The 18,994-nt window shown below is 49.8% G+C and overlaps 1 protein-coding gene across 1 annotated transcript in view; it reads right to left on the bottom strand.

Moving 5' to 3' along the window:
- The window catches only part of LOC150058661 (dynein axonemal heavy chain 14-like), a 90,707-nt gene that overhangs the window by 12,656 nt on the left and 59,057 nt on the right, over positions 1-18,994 (bottom strand). Inside the window, 7 exon segments of the mRNA XM_090341651.1 lie at positions 9,299-9,460; positions 11,092-11,283; positions 12,759-12,851; positions 13,255-13,422; positions 16,541-16,711; positions 17,360-17,527; positions 18,168-18,305. Coding sequence (XP_090197777.1) covers positions 9,299-9,460; positions 11,092-11,283; positions 12,759-12,851; positions 13,255-13,422; positions 16,541-16,711; positions 17,360-17,527; positions 18,168-18,305 — 1,092 coding nt within the window.

Raw genomic sequence — 18,994 nt, 5'->3', positions numbered from 1 at the left:
GGAAGGCTGGGGTGTTCTGTTCTGTGGGTGTTCTGCATGGTGTATTCAAGGGTGTGTCTTCAGGAAGGCTGGGGTGTTGTCCTGTGGGTGTTCTGCATGGTGTATTCTACGGTGTGTGTTCAGGAAGGCTGGGGTGTTTTGTCCTGTGGGTGTTCTCATGGTGTATTCAAGGGTGTGTCGTCAGGAAGGCTGGGGAGTTCTGTTCTGTGGGTGTTCTGCATGGTGTATTCAAGGGTGTGTCTTCTGGAAGGCTGGGGTGTTCTGTTCTGTGGGTGTTCTGCATGGTGTATTCAAGGGTGTGTCTTCAGGAAGACTGGGGTGTTCTGTCGTGTGTGTGTTGTGCATGGTGTATTCAAGGGTGTGTCTTCAGGAAGGCTGGGGTGTTCTGTCCTGTGGGTCTTCGGCTTGGTGTTTTCAAGGGTGTGTCTTCAGGAAGGCTGGGGTGTTGTCCTGTGGGTGTTCTGCATGGTGGATTCAAGGGCGTGTCTTCAGGAAGTCTGGGGTGTTCTGTCCTGTGTGTGTTCTCATGGTATATTCAAGGGTGTGTCTTCAGGAAGGCTGGGGTGTTCTGTCCTGTGTGTGTTCTGCATGGTGTATTCAAGGGTGTGTCTTCTGGAAGGCTGGGGTGTTCTGTCCTGTGTGTGTTCTGCATGGTGTATTCAAGGGTGTGTCTTCAGGAAGGCTGGGGTGTTCTGTCCTATGTGTGTCTGCATGGTGTATTCAAGGGTGTGTCTTCAGGAAGGCTGGGGTGTTCTGTCCTGTGGGTGTTCTGCATGGTGTATTCAAGGGTGTGTCTTCAGGAAGACTGGAGTGTTGTCCTGTGGGTGTTCTGCATGGTGTATTTAGGGTGTGTCTTCAGGAAGGCTGGGGTGTTCTGTCCTGTGTGTGTTCTCATGGTATATTCAAGGGTGTGTCTTCAGGAAGGCTGGGGTGTTCTGTCCTGTCGGTGTTCTGCATGGTGTATTCAAGGGTGTGTCTTCAGGAAGGCTGGGGTGTTCTGTCCTGTGGGTGTTCTGCATGGTGTATTCAAGGCTGTGTCTTCTGGAAGGCTGGGGTGTTCTGTCGTGTGTGTGTTGTGCATGGTGGATTCAAGGGTGTGTCTTCAGGAAGGCTGGGACGTTCTGTCCTGTGGGTGTTCTGCATGGTGTATTCAAGGGTGTGTCTTCAGGAAGGCTGGGGTGTTCTGTCCTGTGGGTGTTCTGCATGGTGTATTTAGGGTGTGTCTTCAGGAAGGCTGGGGTGTTCTGTCCTGTGTGTGTTCTCATGGTATATTCAAGGGTGTGTCTTCAGGAAGGCTGGGGTGTTCTGTCCTGTGGGTGTTCTGCATGGTGTATTCAAGGGTGTGTGTTCAAGAAGGCTGGGGTGTTGTCCTGTGGGTGTTCTGCATGGTGTATTCAAGGGTGTGTATTCAGGAAGTCTGGGGTGTTCTGTCCTGTGGGTGTTCTGCATGGTGTATTCAAGGGTGTGTCTTCAGGAAGGCTGGGGTGTTGTCCTGTGGGTGTTCTCGTGGTGTATTCAAGGGTGTGTCTTCAGGAAGGCTGGGATGTTCTGTCCTGTGGGTGTTCTCATGGTGTATTCAAGGGTGTGTCTTCAGGAAGACTGGGGTGTTCTGTCCTTTGGGTGTTCTGCATGGTGTATTCAAGGGTGTGTCTTCAGGAAGGCTGGGGTGTTTTGTCCTGTGGGTGTTCCCATGGTATATTCAAGGGTGTGTCTTCAGGAAGGCTGAGGTGTTCTGTCCTGTGGGTGTTCTGCATGGTGTATTCAAGGGTGTGTCTTCAGGAAGGCTGGGGTGTTCTGTCTTGTGGGTGTTCTGCATGGTGTATTCAAGGCTGTGTCTTCAGGAAGGCTGGGGTGTTCTGCCCTGTGGGTGTTCTGCATGGTGTATTCATGGGTGTGTCTTCAGGAAGGCTGGGGTGTTGTCCTGTGGGTGTTCTGCATGGTGTATTCAACGGTGTGTGTTCAGGAAGGCTGGGGTGTTCTGTTCTGTGGGTGTTCTGCATGGTGTATTCAAGGGTGTGTCTTCAGGAAGGCTGGGGTGTTGTCCTGTGGGTGTTCTGCATGGTGTATTCTACGGTGTGTGTTCAGGAAGGCTGGGGTGTTTTGTCCTGTGGGTGTTCTCATGGTGTATTCAAGGGTGTGTCGTCAGGAAGGCTGGGGAGTTCTGTTCTGTGGGTGTTCTGCATGGTGTATTCAAGGGTGTGTCTTCTGGAAGGCTGGGGTGTTCTGTTCTGTGGGTGTTCTGCATGGTGTATTCAAGGGTGTGTCTTCAGGAAGACTGGGGTGTTCTGTCGTGTGTGTGTTGTGCATGGTGTATTCAAGGGTGTGTCTTCAGGAAGGCTGGGGTGTTCTGTCCTGTGGGTCTTCTGCTTGGTGTTTTCAAGGGTGTGTCTTCAGGAAGGCTGGGGTGTTGTCCTGTGGGTGTTCTGCATGGTGGATTCAAGGGCGTGTCTTCAGGAAGGCTGGGGTGTTCTGTCCTGTGTGTGTTCTCATGGTATATTCAAGGGTGTGTCTTCAGGAAGGCTGGGGTGTTCTGTCCTGTGTGTGTTCTGCATGGTGTATTCAAGGGTGTGTCTTCTGGAAGGCTGGGGTGTTCTGTCCTGTGTGTGTTCTGCATGGTGTATTCAAGGGTGTGTCTTCAGGAAGGCTGGGGTGTTCTGTCCTATGTGTGTCTGCATGGTGTATTCAAGGGTGTGTCTTCAGGAAGACTGGGGTGTTGTCCTGTGGGTGTTCTGCATGGTGTATTTAGGGTGTGTCTTCAGGAAGGCTGGGGTGTTCTGTCCTGTGTGTGTTCTCATGGTATATTCAAGGGTGTGTCTTCAGGAAGGCTGGGGTGTTCTGTCCTGTCGGTGTTCTGCATGGTGTATTCAAGGGTGTGTCTTCAGGAAGGCTGGGGTGTTCTGTCCTGTGGGTGTTCTGCATGGTGTATTCAAGGGTGTGTCTTCTGGAAGGCTGGGGTGTTCTGTCGTGTGTGTGTTGTGCATGGTGGATTCAAGGGTGTGTCTTCAGGAAGGCTGGGACGTTCTGTCCTGTGGGTGTTCTGCATGGTGTATTCAAGGGTGTGTCTTCAGGAAGGCTGGGGTGTTCTGTCCTGTGGGTGTTCTGCATGGTGTATTTAGGGTGTGTCTTCAGGAAGGCTGGGGTGTTCTGTCCTGTGTGTGTTCTCATGGTATATTCAAGGGTGTGTCTTCAGGAAGGCTGGGGTGTTCTGTCCTGTGGGTGTTCTGCATGGTGTATTCAAGGGTGTGTGTTCAAGAAGGCTGGGGTGTTGTCCTGTGGGTGTTCTGCATGGTGTATTCAAGGGTGTGTATTCAGGAAGTCTGGGGTGTTCTGTCCTGTGGGTGTTCTGCATGGTGTATTCAAGGGTGTGTCTTCAGGAAGGCTGGGGTGTTGTCCTGTGGGTGTTCTCGTGGTGTATTCAAGGGTGTGTCTTCAGGAAGGCTGGGATGTTCTGTCCTGTGGGTGTTCTCATGGTGTATTCAAGGGTGTGTCTTCAGGAAGACTGGGGTGTTCTGTCCTTTGGGTGTTCTGCATGGTGTATTCAAGGGTGTGTCTTCAGGAAGGCTGGGGTGTTTTGTCCTGTGGGTGTTCCCATGGTATATTCAAGGGTGTGTCTTCAGGAAGGCTGAGGTGTTCTGTCCTGTGGGTGTTCTGCATGGTGTATTCAAGGGTGTGTCTTCAGGAAGGCTGGGGTGTTCTGTCTTGTGGGTGTTCTGCATGGTGTATTCAAGGCTGTGTCTTCAGGAAGGCTGGGGTGTTCTGCCCTGTGGGTGTTCTGCATGGTGTATTCATGGGTGTGTCTTCAGGAAGGCTGGGGTGTTCTGTCGTGTGTGTGTTGTGCATGGTGTACTCAAGGGTGTGTCTTCAGGAAGTCTGGGGTGTTCTGTCCTGTGTGTGTTTTCATGGTGTATTCAAGGGTGTGTCTTCAGGAAGGCTGGGGCGTTGTCCTGTGGGTGTTCTGCATGGTGTATTCAAGGGTGTGTCTTCAGGAAGGCTGGGGTGTTCTGTCCTGTGTGTGTTTTCATGGTGTATTCAAGGGTGTGTCTTCAGGAAGGCTGGGGTGTTGTCCTGTGGGTGTTCTGCATGGTGTATTTAGGGTGTGTCTTCAGGAAGTCTGGGGTGTTCTGTCCTGTGGGTGTTCTGCATGGTTTATTCAAGGGTGTGTCTTCAGGAAGACTGGGGTGTTCTGTCCTGTGGGTGTTCTGCATGGTTTATTCAAGGGTGTGTCTTCAGGAAGACTGGGGTGTTCTGTCCTGTGGGTGTTCTGCATGGTTTATTCAAGGGTGTGTCTTCAGGAAGGCTGGGGTGTTCTGTCCTGTGGGTGTTCTGCATGGTGTATTCAAGGGTGTGTCTTCAGGAAGGCTGGGGTGTTCTGTCCTGTGGGTGTTCTGCATGGTGTATTCAAGGGTGTGTCTTCAGGAAGTCTGGGGTGTTCTGTCCTGTGGGTGTTCTGCATGGTGTATTCAAGGGTGTGTCTTCTGGAAGGCTGGGGTGTTCTGTCGTGTGTGTGTTGTGCATGGTGTATTCAAGGGTGTGTCTTCAGGAAGGCTGGGACGTTCTGTCCTGTGGGTGTTCTGCATGGTGTATTCAAGGGTGTGTCTTCAGGAAGGCTGGGGTGTTCTGTCCTGTGGGTGTTCTGCATGGTGTATTTAGGGTGTGTCTTCAGGAAGGCTGGGGTGTTCTGTCCTGTGTGTGTTCTCATGGTATATTCAAGGGTGTGTCTTCAGGAAGGCTGGGGTGTTCTGTCCTGTGGGTGTTCTGCATGGTGTATTCAAGGGTGTGTGTTCAGGAAGGCTGGGGTGTTGTCCTGTGGGTGTTCTGCATGGTGTATTCAAGGGTGTGTCTTCAGGAAGGCTGGGGTGTTCTGTCCTGTGGGTGTTCTGCATGGTGTATTCAAGGGTGTGTATTCAGGAAGTCTGGGGTGTTCTGTCCTGTGGGTGTTCTGCATGGTGTATTCAAGGGTGTGTCTTCAGGAAGGCTGGGGTGTTGTCCTGTGGGTGTTCTCGTGGTGTATTCAAGGGTGTGTCTTCAGGAAGGCTGGGATGTTCTGTCCTGTGGGTGTTCTCATGGTGTATTCAAGGGTGTGTCTTCAGGAAGACTGGGGTGTTCTGTCCTGTGGGTGTTCTGCATGGTGTATTCAAGGGTGTGTCTTCAGGAAGGCTGGGGTGTTTTGTCCTGTGGGTGTTCTCATGGTATATTCAAGGGTGTGTCTTCAGGAAGGCTGGGGTGTTCTGTCCTGTGGGTGTTCTGCATGGTGTATTCAAGGGTGTGTCTTCAGGAAGGCTGGGGTGTTCTGTCCTGTGGGTGTTCTGCATGGTGTATTCAAGGCTGTGTCTTCAGGAAGGCTGGGGTGTTCTGCCCTGTGGGTGTTCTGCATGGTGTATTCATGGGTGTGTCTTCAGGAAGGCTGGGGTGTTCTGTCCTGTGTGTGTTGTGCATGGTGCATTCAAGGGTGTGTCTTCAGGAAGTCTGGGGTGTTCTGTCCTGTGTGTGTTTTCATGGTGTATTCAAGGGTGTGTCTTCAGGAAGGCTGGGGTGTTGTCCTGTGGGTGTTCTGCATGGTGTATTCAAGGGTGTGTCTTCAGGAAGTCTGGGGTGTTCTGTCCTGTGGGTGTTCTGCATGGTTTATTCAAGAGTGTGTCTTCAGGAAGACTGGGGTGTTGTCCTGTGTGTGTTCTGCATGGTGTATTCAAGGGTGTGTCTTCTGGAAGGCTGGGGTGTTGTCCTGTGGGTGTTCTGCATGGTGTATTCAAGGGTGTGTCTTCAGGAAGGCTGGGGTGTTGTCCTGTGGGTGTTCTGCATGGTGGATTCAAGGGCGTGTCTTCAGGAAGGCTGGGGTGTTGTCCTGTGGGTGTTCTGCATGGTGTATTCAAGGGTGTGTCTTCAGGAAGGCTGGGGTGTTGTCCTGTGGGTGTTCTGCATGGTGTATTCAAGGGTGTGTCTTCAGGAAGGCTGGGGTGTTCTGTTCTGTGGGTCTTCTGCATGGTGTATTCAAGGGTGTGTCTTCTGGAAGGCTGGGTGTTCTGTTCTGTGGGTGTTCTGCATGGTGTATTCAAGGGTGTGTCTTCAGGAAGACTGGGGTGTTCTGTCGTGTGTGTGTTGTGCATGGTGTATTCAAGGGTGTGTCTTCAGGAAGGCTGGGGTGTTCTGTCCTGTGGGTCTTCTGCTTGGTGTTTTCAAGGGTGTGTCTTCTGGAAGGCTGGGGTGTTGTCCTGTGGGTGTTCTGCATGGTGTATTCAAGGGTGTGTGTTCAGGAAGACTGGGCTGTTGTCCTGTGGGTCTTCTGCATGGTGGATTCAAGGACGTGTCTTCAGGAAGGCTGGGGTGTTCTGTCCTGTGTGTGTTCTCATGGTATATTCAAGGGTGTGTCTTGAGGAAGGCTGGGGTGTTCTGTCCTGTGTGTGTTCTGCATGGTGTATTCAAGGGTGTGTCTTCAGGAAGTCTGGGGTGTTCTGTCCTGTGTGTGTTCTGCATGGTGTATTCAAGGGTGTGTCTTCAGGAAGGCTGGGGTTTTCTGTCCTGTGTGTGTCTGCATGGTGTATTCAAGGGTGTGTCTTCAGGAAGGCTGGGGTGTTCTGTCCTGTGGGTGTTCTGCATGGTGTATTCAAGGGTGTGTCTTCAGGAAGACTGGGGTGTTGTCCTGTGGGTGTTCTGCATGGTGTATTTAGGGTGTGTCTTCAGGAAGGCTGGGGTGTTCTGTCTGTGTGTGTTCTCATGGTATATTCAAGGGTGTGTCTTCAGGAAGGCTGGGGTGTTCTGTCCTGTGGGTGTTCTGCATGGTGTATTCAAGGGTGTGTCTTCAGGAAGGCTGGGGTGTTCTGTCCTGTGGGTGTTCTGCATGGTGTATTCAAGGGTGTGTCTTCAGGAAGGCTGGGGTGTTCTGTCCTGTGGGTGTTCTGCATGGTGCATTCAAGGGTGTGTCTTCAGGAAGGCTGGGGTGTTCTGTCCTGTGGGTGTTCTACATGGTGTATTGAAGGGTGTGTCTTCAGGAAGGCTGGGGTGTTCTGTCCTGTGGGTGTTCTGCATGGTGTATTCAAGGGTGTGTATTCAGGAAGTCTGGGGTGTTCTGTCCTGTGGGTGTTCTGCATGGTGTATTCAAGGGTGTGTCTTCAGGAAGGCTGGGGTGTTGTCCTGTGGGTGTTCTCGTGGTGTATTCAAGGGTGTGTCTTGAGGAAGGCTGGGGTGTTTTGTCCTGTGGGTGTTCCGCATGGTGTATTCAAGGGCGTGTCTTCAGGAAGTCTGGGGTGTTCTGTCCTGTGGGTGTTCTCGTGGTGTATTCAAGGGTGTGTCTTCAGGAAGGCTCGGATGTTCTGTCCTGTGGGTGTTCTCATGGTGTATTCAAGGGTGTGTCTTCAGGAAGACTGGGGTTTTCTGTCCTTTGGGTGTTCTGCATGGTGTATTCAAGGGTGTGTCTTCAGGAAGGCTGGGGTGTTTTGTCCTGTGGGTGTTCTCATGGTATATTCAAGGGTGTGTCTTCAGGAAGGCTGGGGTGTTCTGTCCTGTGGGTGTTCTGCATGGTGTATTCAAGGGTGTGTCTTCAGGAAGGCTGGGGTGTTCTGTCCTGTGGGTGTTCTGCATGGTGTATTCAAGGCTGTGTCTTCAGGAAGGCTGGGGTGTTCTGCCCTGTGGGTTTTCTGCATATTGTATTCAAGGGTGTGTCTTCAGGAAGGCTGGGGTGTTCTGTCGTGTGTGTGTTGTGCATGGTGTATTCAAGGGTGTGTCTTCAGGAAGGCTGGGGTGTTCTGTTCTGTGGGTGTTCTGCATGGTGTATTCAAGGGTGTGTATTCAGGAAGGCTGGGGTGTTGTCCTGTGGGTGTTCTGCATGGTGTATTCAAGGGTCTGTCTTCAGGAAGACTGGGGTGTTCTGCCCTGTGGGTGTTCTGCATATTGTATTCAAGGGTGTGTCTTCAGGAAGGCTGGGGTGTTCTGTCGTGTGTGTGTTGTGCATGGTGTATTCAAGGGTGTGTCTTCAGGAAGGCTGGGGTGTTCTGTCCTGTGGGTGTTCTGCATGGTGTATTCAAGGGTGTGTCTTCAGGAAGGCTGGGGTGTTCTGTCCTGTGTGTGTTCTGCATGGTGTATTCAAGGGTGTGTCTTCAGGAAGTCTGGGGTGTTGTCCTGTGGGGGTTCTGCATGGTATATTCAAGGGTGTGTCTTCAGGAAGGCTGGGGTGTTCTGTCCTGTGGGTGTTCTGCATGGTGTATTCAAGGGTGTGTCTTCTGGAAGGCTGGGGTGTTCTGTCGTGTGTGTGTTGTGCATGGTGTATTCAAGGGTGTGTCTTCAGGAAGGCTGGGGTGTTCTGTTCTGTGGGTGTTCTGCATGGTGTAATCAAGGGTGTGTCTTCAGGAAGGCTGGGGTGTTCTGTTCTGTGGGTGTTCTGCATGGTGTATTCAAGGGTGTGTCTTCTGGAAGGCTGGGGTGGGCACAGAAGTGGAGGGAGGAGGTTGAGAAAGTGCAGCCCACTGAACACTGATGAATGTGGGCTATACAGGAAGGGCCTGGGGGAGAGCAAGGGAGCAGGAGACCCTGACTGAGGGAAATGCACTCATTTCCTGACTCTGCCTCACCCCTATAGTAACAATAAAGTAAGGTAACTTTAGAAATGTCGGGTAGTTCAGCCTCAGTAGCCTCTCTTTGCAGTTGTTCTCCATCGACTGTGGATTCCATTTCTGGGATAGAACAGCAGCAGCAGCACTTCCTCCAGGGGTCCCTGAGGAAGCCGCTGAGGAATGGCTGACATCAGGTTCTGCTTCCCAATCACCCTGAGACCAACAAAGCGCAGGGCCCAAAGTGCTCCAGGCAGCTCTTCCTCAGACGCGGGAAATCTCGTCTACCTGTGCAGGCAGTGGCCGGCTGCTGTCTTTCTCTGGGTCCCTCTGGCTCTCACTCTCACTGTGCTTGCTTTCCTGAGAGGCGGATTCTTTCACATCTTTCCTGCTGTGCATCCATTCTGAACACTAAACTTGCTCTCTGGCAGCTAGTTTCTGATCCATCTTCTCCTGATCAATCTCAGCTATCAAAAGGGATCGAAGAATTTTTCTTTCTTTCTTGACTTGCTACCAATACAGTCTAAACAAAAGCCTCGCTCACTGGGACATGCCCACGGGTCCCTGTCCTCAGCCGTCATGGCAGTGACCAGAGCCTTGCTGATCTTCCGACTGCTAATCGAACGGTGTGGCTTTAGCGCTGAATTCCTCACTTCCAGATCTAAACAAGTAGTATTCAACAGTGAACTTGAACACTCCCATCAGAACTGGACAATACTTGTATTTGTCTGTATTGATAAAACAACCACAAAAATTACCTTTTGGAAGAAGGAGAGCGCCGTTCGTCTGTCGTCTAGATAACCGAACTGTTCGGGGCGGGACCTGACCCTGCTCGTGATGGAATCCAGCTCCTCATTTTCAAACAAGTCAGGTATTTTCCCCAAATTGATAACACAGTTCAAATCTTCCAGAAATGAGTCCTTAGGCAAAAGGAAAGAGTACACTTTACATGTAAACTAGCATTTAAGAAGATACATTTTAAAGGTAACTTCTTTATAACATGGCAGAGGGCTTAATTTAACCCCGTCATTGTCCTCCCTCTGTCCACCCGCCTGCCTGCCTCTGCCTCGGCCTTCCTCTCTCAAGAGGGTCCTGCTGTGTGGCCCTCTGGGTTCAGCCCCTCACGATGGGCTTGCAGGCTCCGCCACTGGGTCCAGCTTTGACCAACTAGGCTTCTAACGGGAAAAGCAAAAAGGAGGACAGGTGGGCAAGGCCTATCAGAAGCCACCCCATGTGCGGCTGAGAGAAAAAGAGCATCCAGCTCTTCTCAAGCCCGTGCGGAAGCTTGGATGCCCCCGGTGACCCTCAGGTGTGCACAGGGGCAGAAACGGCATCACCAGAGAGCAAGACCTAGAGGCCTTGAGCCATGTGGAAATGGGGGATCAGTCCTGAAGTGACTTTCTGAAATTACCACCCTGGGCTTGGCCTGGGAGTGGAGGCCCTCTGCAGTGTGTGCGGAGACTGTGGCAGTGGGGCGGGGCGTCCCGTTGAGGACTGTGACCCGAGACACAATGCAAGGAGGGATATATAACAGATATGACCTGGCACTTGGATTCTTGGATTTACTCTTTTTTTTTTTTTGCCAGTCCTGGGCTTGAGCTCAGGGCCTGAGCACTGTCCTTGGACTTTCTCAAGGCTAGAGCTCTACCACTTGAGCCTCAGCACCACTTCCGGCTCTTTTTTCTATGTATGTGGTACCGAGGAATCAAACCCAGGTCTTCATGCATGCTAGGCAAGTACTCTACCACTAGGCCAAACTCCCAGCCCCAGATTTATTCTTAAAATATCCTAGCTACTCAGGAAGCTGAGATCTGAGGATCATGGTTTGATGTCAACCTAGGCAGGAAAGCCTGTGAAACTAATTTCCAATTAACCACCAGAAAACCAGCAGTAGTGGGGTGGCTCAAAATGTTAGAGCCCTACCCTTGAGCAGGAAAGCTCAAGGAAAGTGCCCAGGCCATGAGTTCAAGTCCTGTGAGTGACAAAAATAATTGTTATGAAAGACAAAAAAAAATAAAACTCTGGTAGAGAGAGGCTGAGCATTAGAAAAACATCAGGATGAGCATTGCATAAATACTCATATATATCAAATTGCAAGTATTTAACCATGCTCCTTCAACCTCATCATAACATAGACTACAATCTGAGGTGTACGCCTAATTGTGTTGTATTTTATAACATAATAAATTGTGTCTTAAAGGGAAGCGATGCACATTAGCACTTTTTCTGTATGCAAAGAAGAATCTTGTGCAAGGAGAATCTGACTGTGCCCGGTGGGGACAGAAGGGGACCCAGAGCCTGGCACCAGGGAGCCCTGTAGGCCCCTGGCACAGAGGACAGCATGTTCAAAACACTCCTTACAAGACCAGGGAGTCAGGTCAACAGATGTGTTACTTCCTGCCTTTCGATCGAAGGGAAGGTGGTAAAGTGAGAAAGACGATGGCACGATCACAAACACACCATGTCTGTGCTCACGACTGGATGGGGAGGAGACAGAGGAGCCGCAGGACGCTTCCGCCTTCTCCTCCAGGCCTGGCTCAGGGGCACCTACCTGCTCCAGGTGCTGGGGTGCCAGGATCAGCGTGGTAGGGCTCCCTTCCACTCCGGTCTGGACAAACACTGTCTTAAACATCTCCTTGAACTCCACGTAGGGGCAGAGGTAAGGCACTCGTGACAGCTTGTGCTCTTCCAAGTAGCAGGCCAAGGCTGCACATGTTTCTTTTCCACACCCATCAATTCCAATCTTGGAAGAAAAACAAAAATCAGCCTGTGATTCCTGTGCATTTCCCGGGTCTGGTTTTCTGTGTGTCTGGGCTGGATTTTGGCGGTGATTTTGGCCGGGAACCTGCAGGTTCCCGGCTGCTCCAGAGTGTGGTGATTAGAGTTGGTGTCACCAGGCGTCTGGAGGGCTCTGTGTGGCCTGGGGTTTCAGTTCAGTTGTGCACATGTGCGGCTGCCTGGTTGCTGGGTGGGATAGCAAGACAGTGTTGAGCTTTGTAAGACACAGCCAAGAGCAGGGGTTGTAGGAGAAGCTGACCCGCTTGCTTCCTGGGCCCTGGTGGCCGTGTCCCAGCCAGCTTCTCTACTGTCAGGCTCCACGAAGGAAAATAAAAAACTCCTCATTAACTTTTATTTAGGTCTCCGAATTTCTCAGCCCTCATGGCAGCGGCTGTGTTTTTCTAGGGTAAGTGAACTGCTGTGTTGGCACGAGCTGGTCCGTGCCATCTCTCAGGCCTGTCACATTCCTAGGTCTTCACCTGATAGTGCAGTATTATTTCACCATCGGATATTAATTACATGGATTATAAGGCACATGTGTACAATGAGCTTTGACCCAGTTTTTCCTCTTCCCCTTCCCTTCTTTCCCCCCTCCCAATGCAGAGTTACCACGAATCCTACAGCTCTGTTCGATTATTGCCCCAGCAGCCTTTGCTGGACTAAGTTAATTAACAACCCATGGATGTTTCTCTCTTTCTTTTTCTTTTTTTCCCCCAGGCCTGGGCTTGAGCTCAGGGCCTGAGCACTGTCCTTTGGTTTTCTCAAGGCCAGAGCTCTACCACTTGAGCCACAGCACCACTTCCAGTTTTTTTCTATGTATGTGGTACTGAGGAATCGAACCTGGGTCTTCGTGCATGCTGGGCCACAATCCCGGCCTTTGTTTTTGAAATAGCGTTCCTTCATTTTGGCAGGGTTGGCCTTGGCTACTCTACTTGTTGGCTCTCTGGGCGCAGAGGCGTGCTACCATGCCCTGCTGAATAATGGGGTCTTTAAATGACGTGCCAGAGCAGGGGAAGTCCCGCAACAGAAAACACACTTATTAAACAACATGTTGGTTAGAACTATGCTGGAATTTAGTTTTCCAAAAATATTTTTAAAGTATTTGGGATTTTTCCAAGAACGCTGCTCCTCTTCACTGACTCTGCCGTTGCTCACATTTCTAAGCCAAAATTCAAGGTGATGGGTCCTTTCTGGAGCCAGGCGCCGCCTGCGCAGGTCTTGTGCTGTGGCTAGGCACACTCATGGGGCGGCTCTGCCAGTTTATTCACAAGAACGGTTTGGGTGTTAGGTTTTCTTTTTGCAAACTATTGAGGACAGGATTCTGTCCTGTGACTCAGTTATTCTAAGTTTTCATAAAGAATGGATGAGACTTTTCTAAGCAGATTATTTGTAGTTAAAAATGTTATTTTGCAAACTTAGAAACACCAGAAAAGTGCCTACCAGTATCATGTGACTCCTGGGCTGCCGGAGTGCTCTCGTCGCTCTTGCAATGTGCTCAATGGCTTCCTTGAAAAACACCAGCGGGTGAGAAACCTGGCAGGGGAGACCAGACAGTCACAAGTCGGGTCCAGCGTGCCTGGCCTGGGGGCCTCCCGTGCTCGGTGGTGCTGTGCCAGCGCTCAGGAAACGCCGGCCAGCTCGGAGGAGATGGAGACGGGAGCGTGGCATCGGACCTTGGCTGCCTTGGCAGCGCTGGTCATGGGAGGGAGAGATTTTCCCAGCGTCTGGGCCATTGCTGGCGTGGTGTTTTTAAAACACACTCTGTGCATAATAAGGGCCTAACTCGGTGGTGCTGTCCCGGCAGCTCCACAGCCCACGTGTACTGTCCGCACGGGGGATGGACCGGGCCCAACACCGGGGCACAGCCGACCCTCTGCCCAAGCCTTCCACCTCTGCCCACACCCAAGTGCCGGGTGAGTGTGAGCCACGTCGTTACCTCCAAAGACATGGAGCCTAACTTCATCTGGAAATCGCTAAGCACAGTGGCGAGCTTCCCGTAGTCACTGATGTCCTGATAGACCCTCTTTCTGTGAGGCTTGTTGATGTCCAGGAAGTCTACAAACACCGTGGTGTCATTCATCAGCTTTGGGTAATACCACTGGATCTGCGGGACGAGCTCCGGTTAGCATCCCCGCCGGGCACTTCCGAGGCCTGGCCGTGTTGGCGGCGTGCCTGAGCAGGGACCCTTCTCTGTGCCGTGGACTATTTGGGATAGTGAAGCCTGTGAACCCTTCCTCATTTTTTTTTTATTATATAATTTTTACTTCACGGATCTTAATTCTTTATATCCTTCTGTCTCAACTTATCCTCCAAGATACAATTTTAAATGTATTTGATATTAGACACAGTAAACATACTTAGCAACAAAATAATACTAAATCTTATTTAAGCTGTAGCAACTTACAAGGTGCTTTGGAGTTTATAGTGCATAGTTTTTATCATGAAGATGAATCAACATTACAGTTTAGATGTACAGGAGAAATGGGAGTAGATATTCTACATGGGCCCAATACATTGTTTTCTTTTTCCTTCCTTCCTCCCTCCCTCCTTCCTTCCCTCCCTTCCTTTTTTTCTTTTCTCGCTGGCATCATGGGGGAGCCTTGTGCCATCCCTTAGCTTTTTCACTTAAGGCTAGTGTTCTGCCATGGAGCTGTTTCTCTACTTCCAGCTTTTTCCGGTTGTTTGGTGGCTTCCTTGTCTTTGAATCTATTTTTATTTCTGATAGTAGACATGAGTGAGGAGAAATTGTCACCACGTATGTCCACGCGCGTTCACAGAGCACGCCAATCCATCTCACCGTCTCCGCTCATCTGCTCCCCTCCCCACTTCCACTCCCCCGTGTCCCCCCACCCCTGTGCCCAGCATGGCTGGATAGCTGGCCTCCATCACCACTCTGGGGCTGTTCTTTGAGATAGGGCCCGGACCATGTTTTGCCACCGCACCTGGCCCAAGCCACAGCTGGAATGATGGCTGGGGGGGAAGGGAAGGGTGGAGCTGCACACGGGAAGCGGCAGTGAGACCCCAGTGGGCTGTCGAGCCCAGATGAAGGGGAGGAGGACGGGCAGGACACCTTGATGGAGAAGAGGCTGCACTGGATGGACACTGGGAATGGATTTGAAATGCCCAGAGTGACAGAGTAACGGCCATAGATCTAGAGGGCAGACCAAGCTCCGTCTCTAAAGTCCAGGTTGGAAAGGTAGATACAAGGTCTGGCTTACACTTACTGAAGACATACTATGTGCCAAAAGTTGTTCTAAACATGTCATGTAAGCTGGCACTATTCATTCAGCCCTCGAGGCAGCAGAATCACAAGCCTCCCCCCTTCAGAGGCAGAAAACGCAGCACACAGAGCTCCCGACGGAGGATTCCACACAGGCAGGGCTCACGCTCCAGACTCAGGTCTCACACGCAGTGCCTCTCTGAGAACAATGGGGGAGTGGGCTGGAGCGTCCAGGGGTGACAGGACTCTGGACCAGAGAAGAGCTGGAAGGCTGTGGGCAGAGGGCCCATAGTGGGGGGTACAGGGATGGATGTGGTGAGATGGGGTCCCCAGAGGAAACAGACGTTAACTGATGTTAAGAAATGAAGGACAGATGTGCCATGGGTGATTATATCCTGGCGGGTTTGGGATAAAGAACAGAAAGTTACATTGAAAATGCATCTATTAACATTAAGAACATGTACGTCTCCTACAGTGGTGAGGCTTGGTTTGGGCTTTTGTGCTTGTGCAGGGCTTGGACCCCACCCTCACCCCTTTTTGTGCTGGTCATTCTACAAGCTTCTGCCTTGGCTGAAATATGAATTATGTGCCATCATGCCTAGCTTTTTCTTTTGTCTGTTGCAATGGGACTCACAGATTTATTTCTATTTTTTTTTCCAGTCCTGGGCTTGAGTTCAGGGCCTGAGCACTGTCCTTGGACTTTCTCAAGGCTAGAGCTCTACCACTTGAGCCTCAGCACCACTTCTGGCTTTTTCTATGTGTGTGGTACCGAGGAATCAAACCTGGGTCTTCGTGCATGGTAGGCAAGCACTTTAACCACTAGGCCAAACTCCAGGCCCCCATTTTTTTTTAAATCTTAGACTGGCTTGAAATGTTGATCCTCCAAATCCCAGCCCCTCTGCAGCAGAGATATCATGTGCCACCACGCCCAGGGACTGCTTGAGAGGGGGCGTCTCACAAAATGTCCCCAGGAGTGGCCTCAATGCATGGATACTTTATGAGTTCTCACCACCACCAGCAGCATTTCTAAATATATACACACATCTACACACCCATGGACAGATTCTAATATCATCTGCATGCTGTCTACACGCACGTCTGTAACTACCTTTATTTCCACGTATAAAGTTTTTCGTCTTGGAATTCTTTTTTACTCTTTTCAAGTATAATTCTATCCCGTCAATTTATATCCATAGTATTATATTCCTCAGGGTTGTATGAACAGGACGGGAGAGAGTGGTACTGGGAAGGGAGGGAGAGAGGCAGGAGCAGCAGAACTGCTGGGTAGAAGAGCCGTATCTTCCGAGCTCTCTCAAGAAGAGGAAAGACAGAAGGCCTTTGGCCTTGCTGTCCTTCCTGGGACTCAGTTTATTGAGGCACTTGTCTCTGTGACCCACCCTAAAAGGCAGCAGCAAGGAAACTAAAATCAAAGGGTGGAGGAGGAAGAGTCTCAAGGATGTACCTCGAGTGGACCGTTCTTAGTCCTGGAGGAAAATGAGCAGCTTTGGGCTCTGGAGAGGCAGAAGTGCAAGTGAGGGGGCCGGGAGTGTGGCCTAGTGGTGGAGTGCTCGTCTAGCATGCACCAAGACCCGGGTTCCATTCCTCAGTACCACGTACATAGAAAAAAAAAAAACAGAAGTGGTGCTGAGGCTCAAGTGGTGGAGCTCTGGCCTTGAGAAAATCCAAGGACAGTGCTCAGGCCCTGAGCTCAAGATGCAGGACTGGCAGAAGAAGAGGAAGAAGGAGAAGGAGGAGAAGGAGAAGGAGAAGAAGAAGAAGAAGAGGAGGAGGAGGAGGAGGAGGAGGAGGAGGAGGAGGAGGAGGAGGAGGAGGAGGAGGGAGCCAGGGCGTCACACTCACCCCCTCCATGGTTCCTCACCCCTGTTCTGAGACACTGTCAAGTACAAGTGGGATTGCTTTAATAGAAGAGAAATGTTGGAAACTTTCACAAAATGTTCTTGTCTAAGATTCCACCTGAAATAACTCTTAAAACAAAGTTTACCTGAAAATAGTTCTCGAGTTCCTTTGAAAGCATCTGATAGAAAAGGCTTTTTTCAGTGGCTTCGATTAAGCGGTCGTGAAACACACGGGTGGCCTCGTGAACAAAGAGCCTCACAGCCATCTTCGGGCTGACAATGATGCTCTTGTCTGCTTGCAGCAATCCCAGGAGAAGCTGTGAGGAATTTACAGAGGACAGATTCTGAAATATTAGCAGGGCTGTGTGTCAAATAAGGGCATACATTTTGTGGGTTTATGTTCCATAAAAATAGAAGCAACTAGCTGGGCCTGGTGGCTCACGCCTGTCATCCTAGCTACTCAGGAGGCTGAGATCTGAGGATCGAGGTTCAAAGCCAGCCTGGGCACTAAAGTCCATGAGACTCTTATCTCCGATTAATCACTAGAAAACAAGAAGTGGAGCTGTGGCTCCAGAGGTATGGTGGTAGCTTTTAGCTGAAATGCTCAGGGACAGCACCCAGGTCCAGAGTTCAAGACCCACAACTAACAACAAAAGAAGAAGAGGAAGAAGAAGAAGAAGAAGAAGAAGAAGAAGAAGAAGAAGAAGAAGAAGAAGAAGAAGAAGAAGAAGAAGAAGAAGAGGAAGAAGAGGAAGAAGAGGAAGAAGAGGAAGAAGAGGAAGAACAAGAAGAAGAAGAAGAAGAAGAAGAAGAAGAAGAAGAAGAAGAAGAAGAAGAAGAAGAAGAAGAAGAAGAAGAGGAAGAGGAAAAAGAGGAAGGAGAAGGAGGAAGAGGAGGAGGAGGAGGAGTAAAATTACATGTCAACTTAAAATTCAAAAATAAATCTGGAAACTTGGAAAACAGACCTTAAACATGTCTCGAAGATTAAAAATGTAGTGGCATTTGGCTGGAGTGGGTAACATAGTCTTACAAATGGAGTAGTACATAGCCAGGGAGCAAGATGCTATATACTCTCCACATTGCTGAACTTCAATTGGAAAGTTATTGTTGGAGAAATAGATTCCCAAGTGAGCCTTTAAAAAAGAAGCATCATAATTTGGTTAATAAAAATATAGCCCTTTCCTGGCTAATATCTGCTAGGAAGCAGATTTGTGTGCACTTAAATGTTAATTTCATTAGCACTGTTAATAATGAAAATCCATTTAGAACAGGCCCTCTGGTGCTGAAAATGAGCCCTAATTTGGTGAATGGCCTGGACCCGCCGGAGGCTGCCATCTGGGGGCCCTTTATGTCCCACTTCCATGCACATCAGGTGTGCACTAACTCATTTTCTCACTGCCCAGCCACTGTTACTACAAGAGCAAAGTGGTAGAACACCATCTCATCATGGAATAGCATACATGCATGCTTCTGAAAATTCCAGACATCTTATTGGGAAAACAAATCCTATGCAAAACTGTGACATTCTTCAAACTACATTGTGAAGATCCTTATATTTTTTTCTCTATAATATAACATTTAAAGGTGAATTTGAAATGTGTTTTTCAAAATGCTCTTGGTAGTTCTGATGCCAGTTGTCATGGGGTCTACATCTAAAAGCAATCTGTTTTAGACTCCCATTTTCAATCATACACAGCTCCAGACTGACCATCATCATCCTCATTCTACAAGAAAGTGAAGAGAACAGGAAGGACATGAGCTAGATGTGTTTACCTGGAAAATAGTAAGTAAGGCACTTTGTGGAGGATGAGGCAAAACGAATATGGAAAAGTGTTTGAGGAGACGTGGGTTGATGTCATTCCTACCAAACGCAGGGGCACAGGAAGCGATTATAGAAATATCTTGAATTGTCTGTGGGAAAAATAAATCAGAGAATATCTAAATGCATCTTTAGGAAATGAAATTTGACAAACAGGTTTAGATGAGACTCAAAATTACACTGGTAGAAATCTATGGTCTCCCCATGGGAACCCTTCCAAGATAACCCATTTGTGTACATGTGCATAGCACATTTATGATTTAGATCTGACTTCCGCGTATGAGTGAGTACATTCCATTGGCACAACGGCTTGGAACAACTGACTTACAGCTCAACAAAATGAACACGGGAAGACGGACCATGTGTGATGGGAGGGGCGAGTTGAGGGGACGGGAGTAGAAGGGCCAAACACGGTCGCCATAGCGAATGTACATACCTGAAAATGGAAACAGGTGAATGGAGGGGCTGGGTGGCGCTGGGAGGGATGGGGAGAATGGTGAAAGGGGGGCATTGATTAAGATGCATTGCATTTACAAATTCACTCAAATCAAAGTTACTCAAATTAAAAAAAAACAAAGAAACCTATGTTCTTATAAGTAATCCATCCTTAAAAGCAACATAGGCTACTTCTAGTAGGGTTTCTAAACACGCTCAGGAAATACTCATTGAAACTTAGCACAGAGCCACCTCCGATCCCACCCAGCAATCCCACTCCTGCGCATTGATGCAGTAAGTCATTGACAAGGCCACACGAAAGCCACCTGCACAACCACGTTCACTG

This window comes from Megascapheus bottae, chromosome 10 (assembly GCF_031878675.1).
Source record: "Megascapheus bottae isolate mThoBot1 chromosome 10, mThoBot2.hap1, whole genome shotgun sequence".
Taxonomy (NCBI): domain Eukaryota; kingdom Metazoa; phylum Chordata; class Mammalia; order Rodentia; family Geomyidae; genus Megascapheus; species Megascapheus bottae.
The sequence above is the reverse complement of the archived record's forward strand: the minus strand, read 5'-3'. Positions and strand labels throughout refer to the sequence as shown.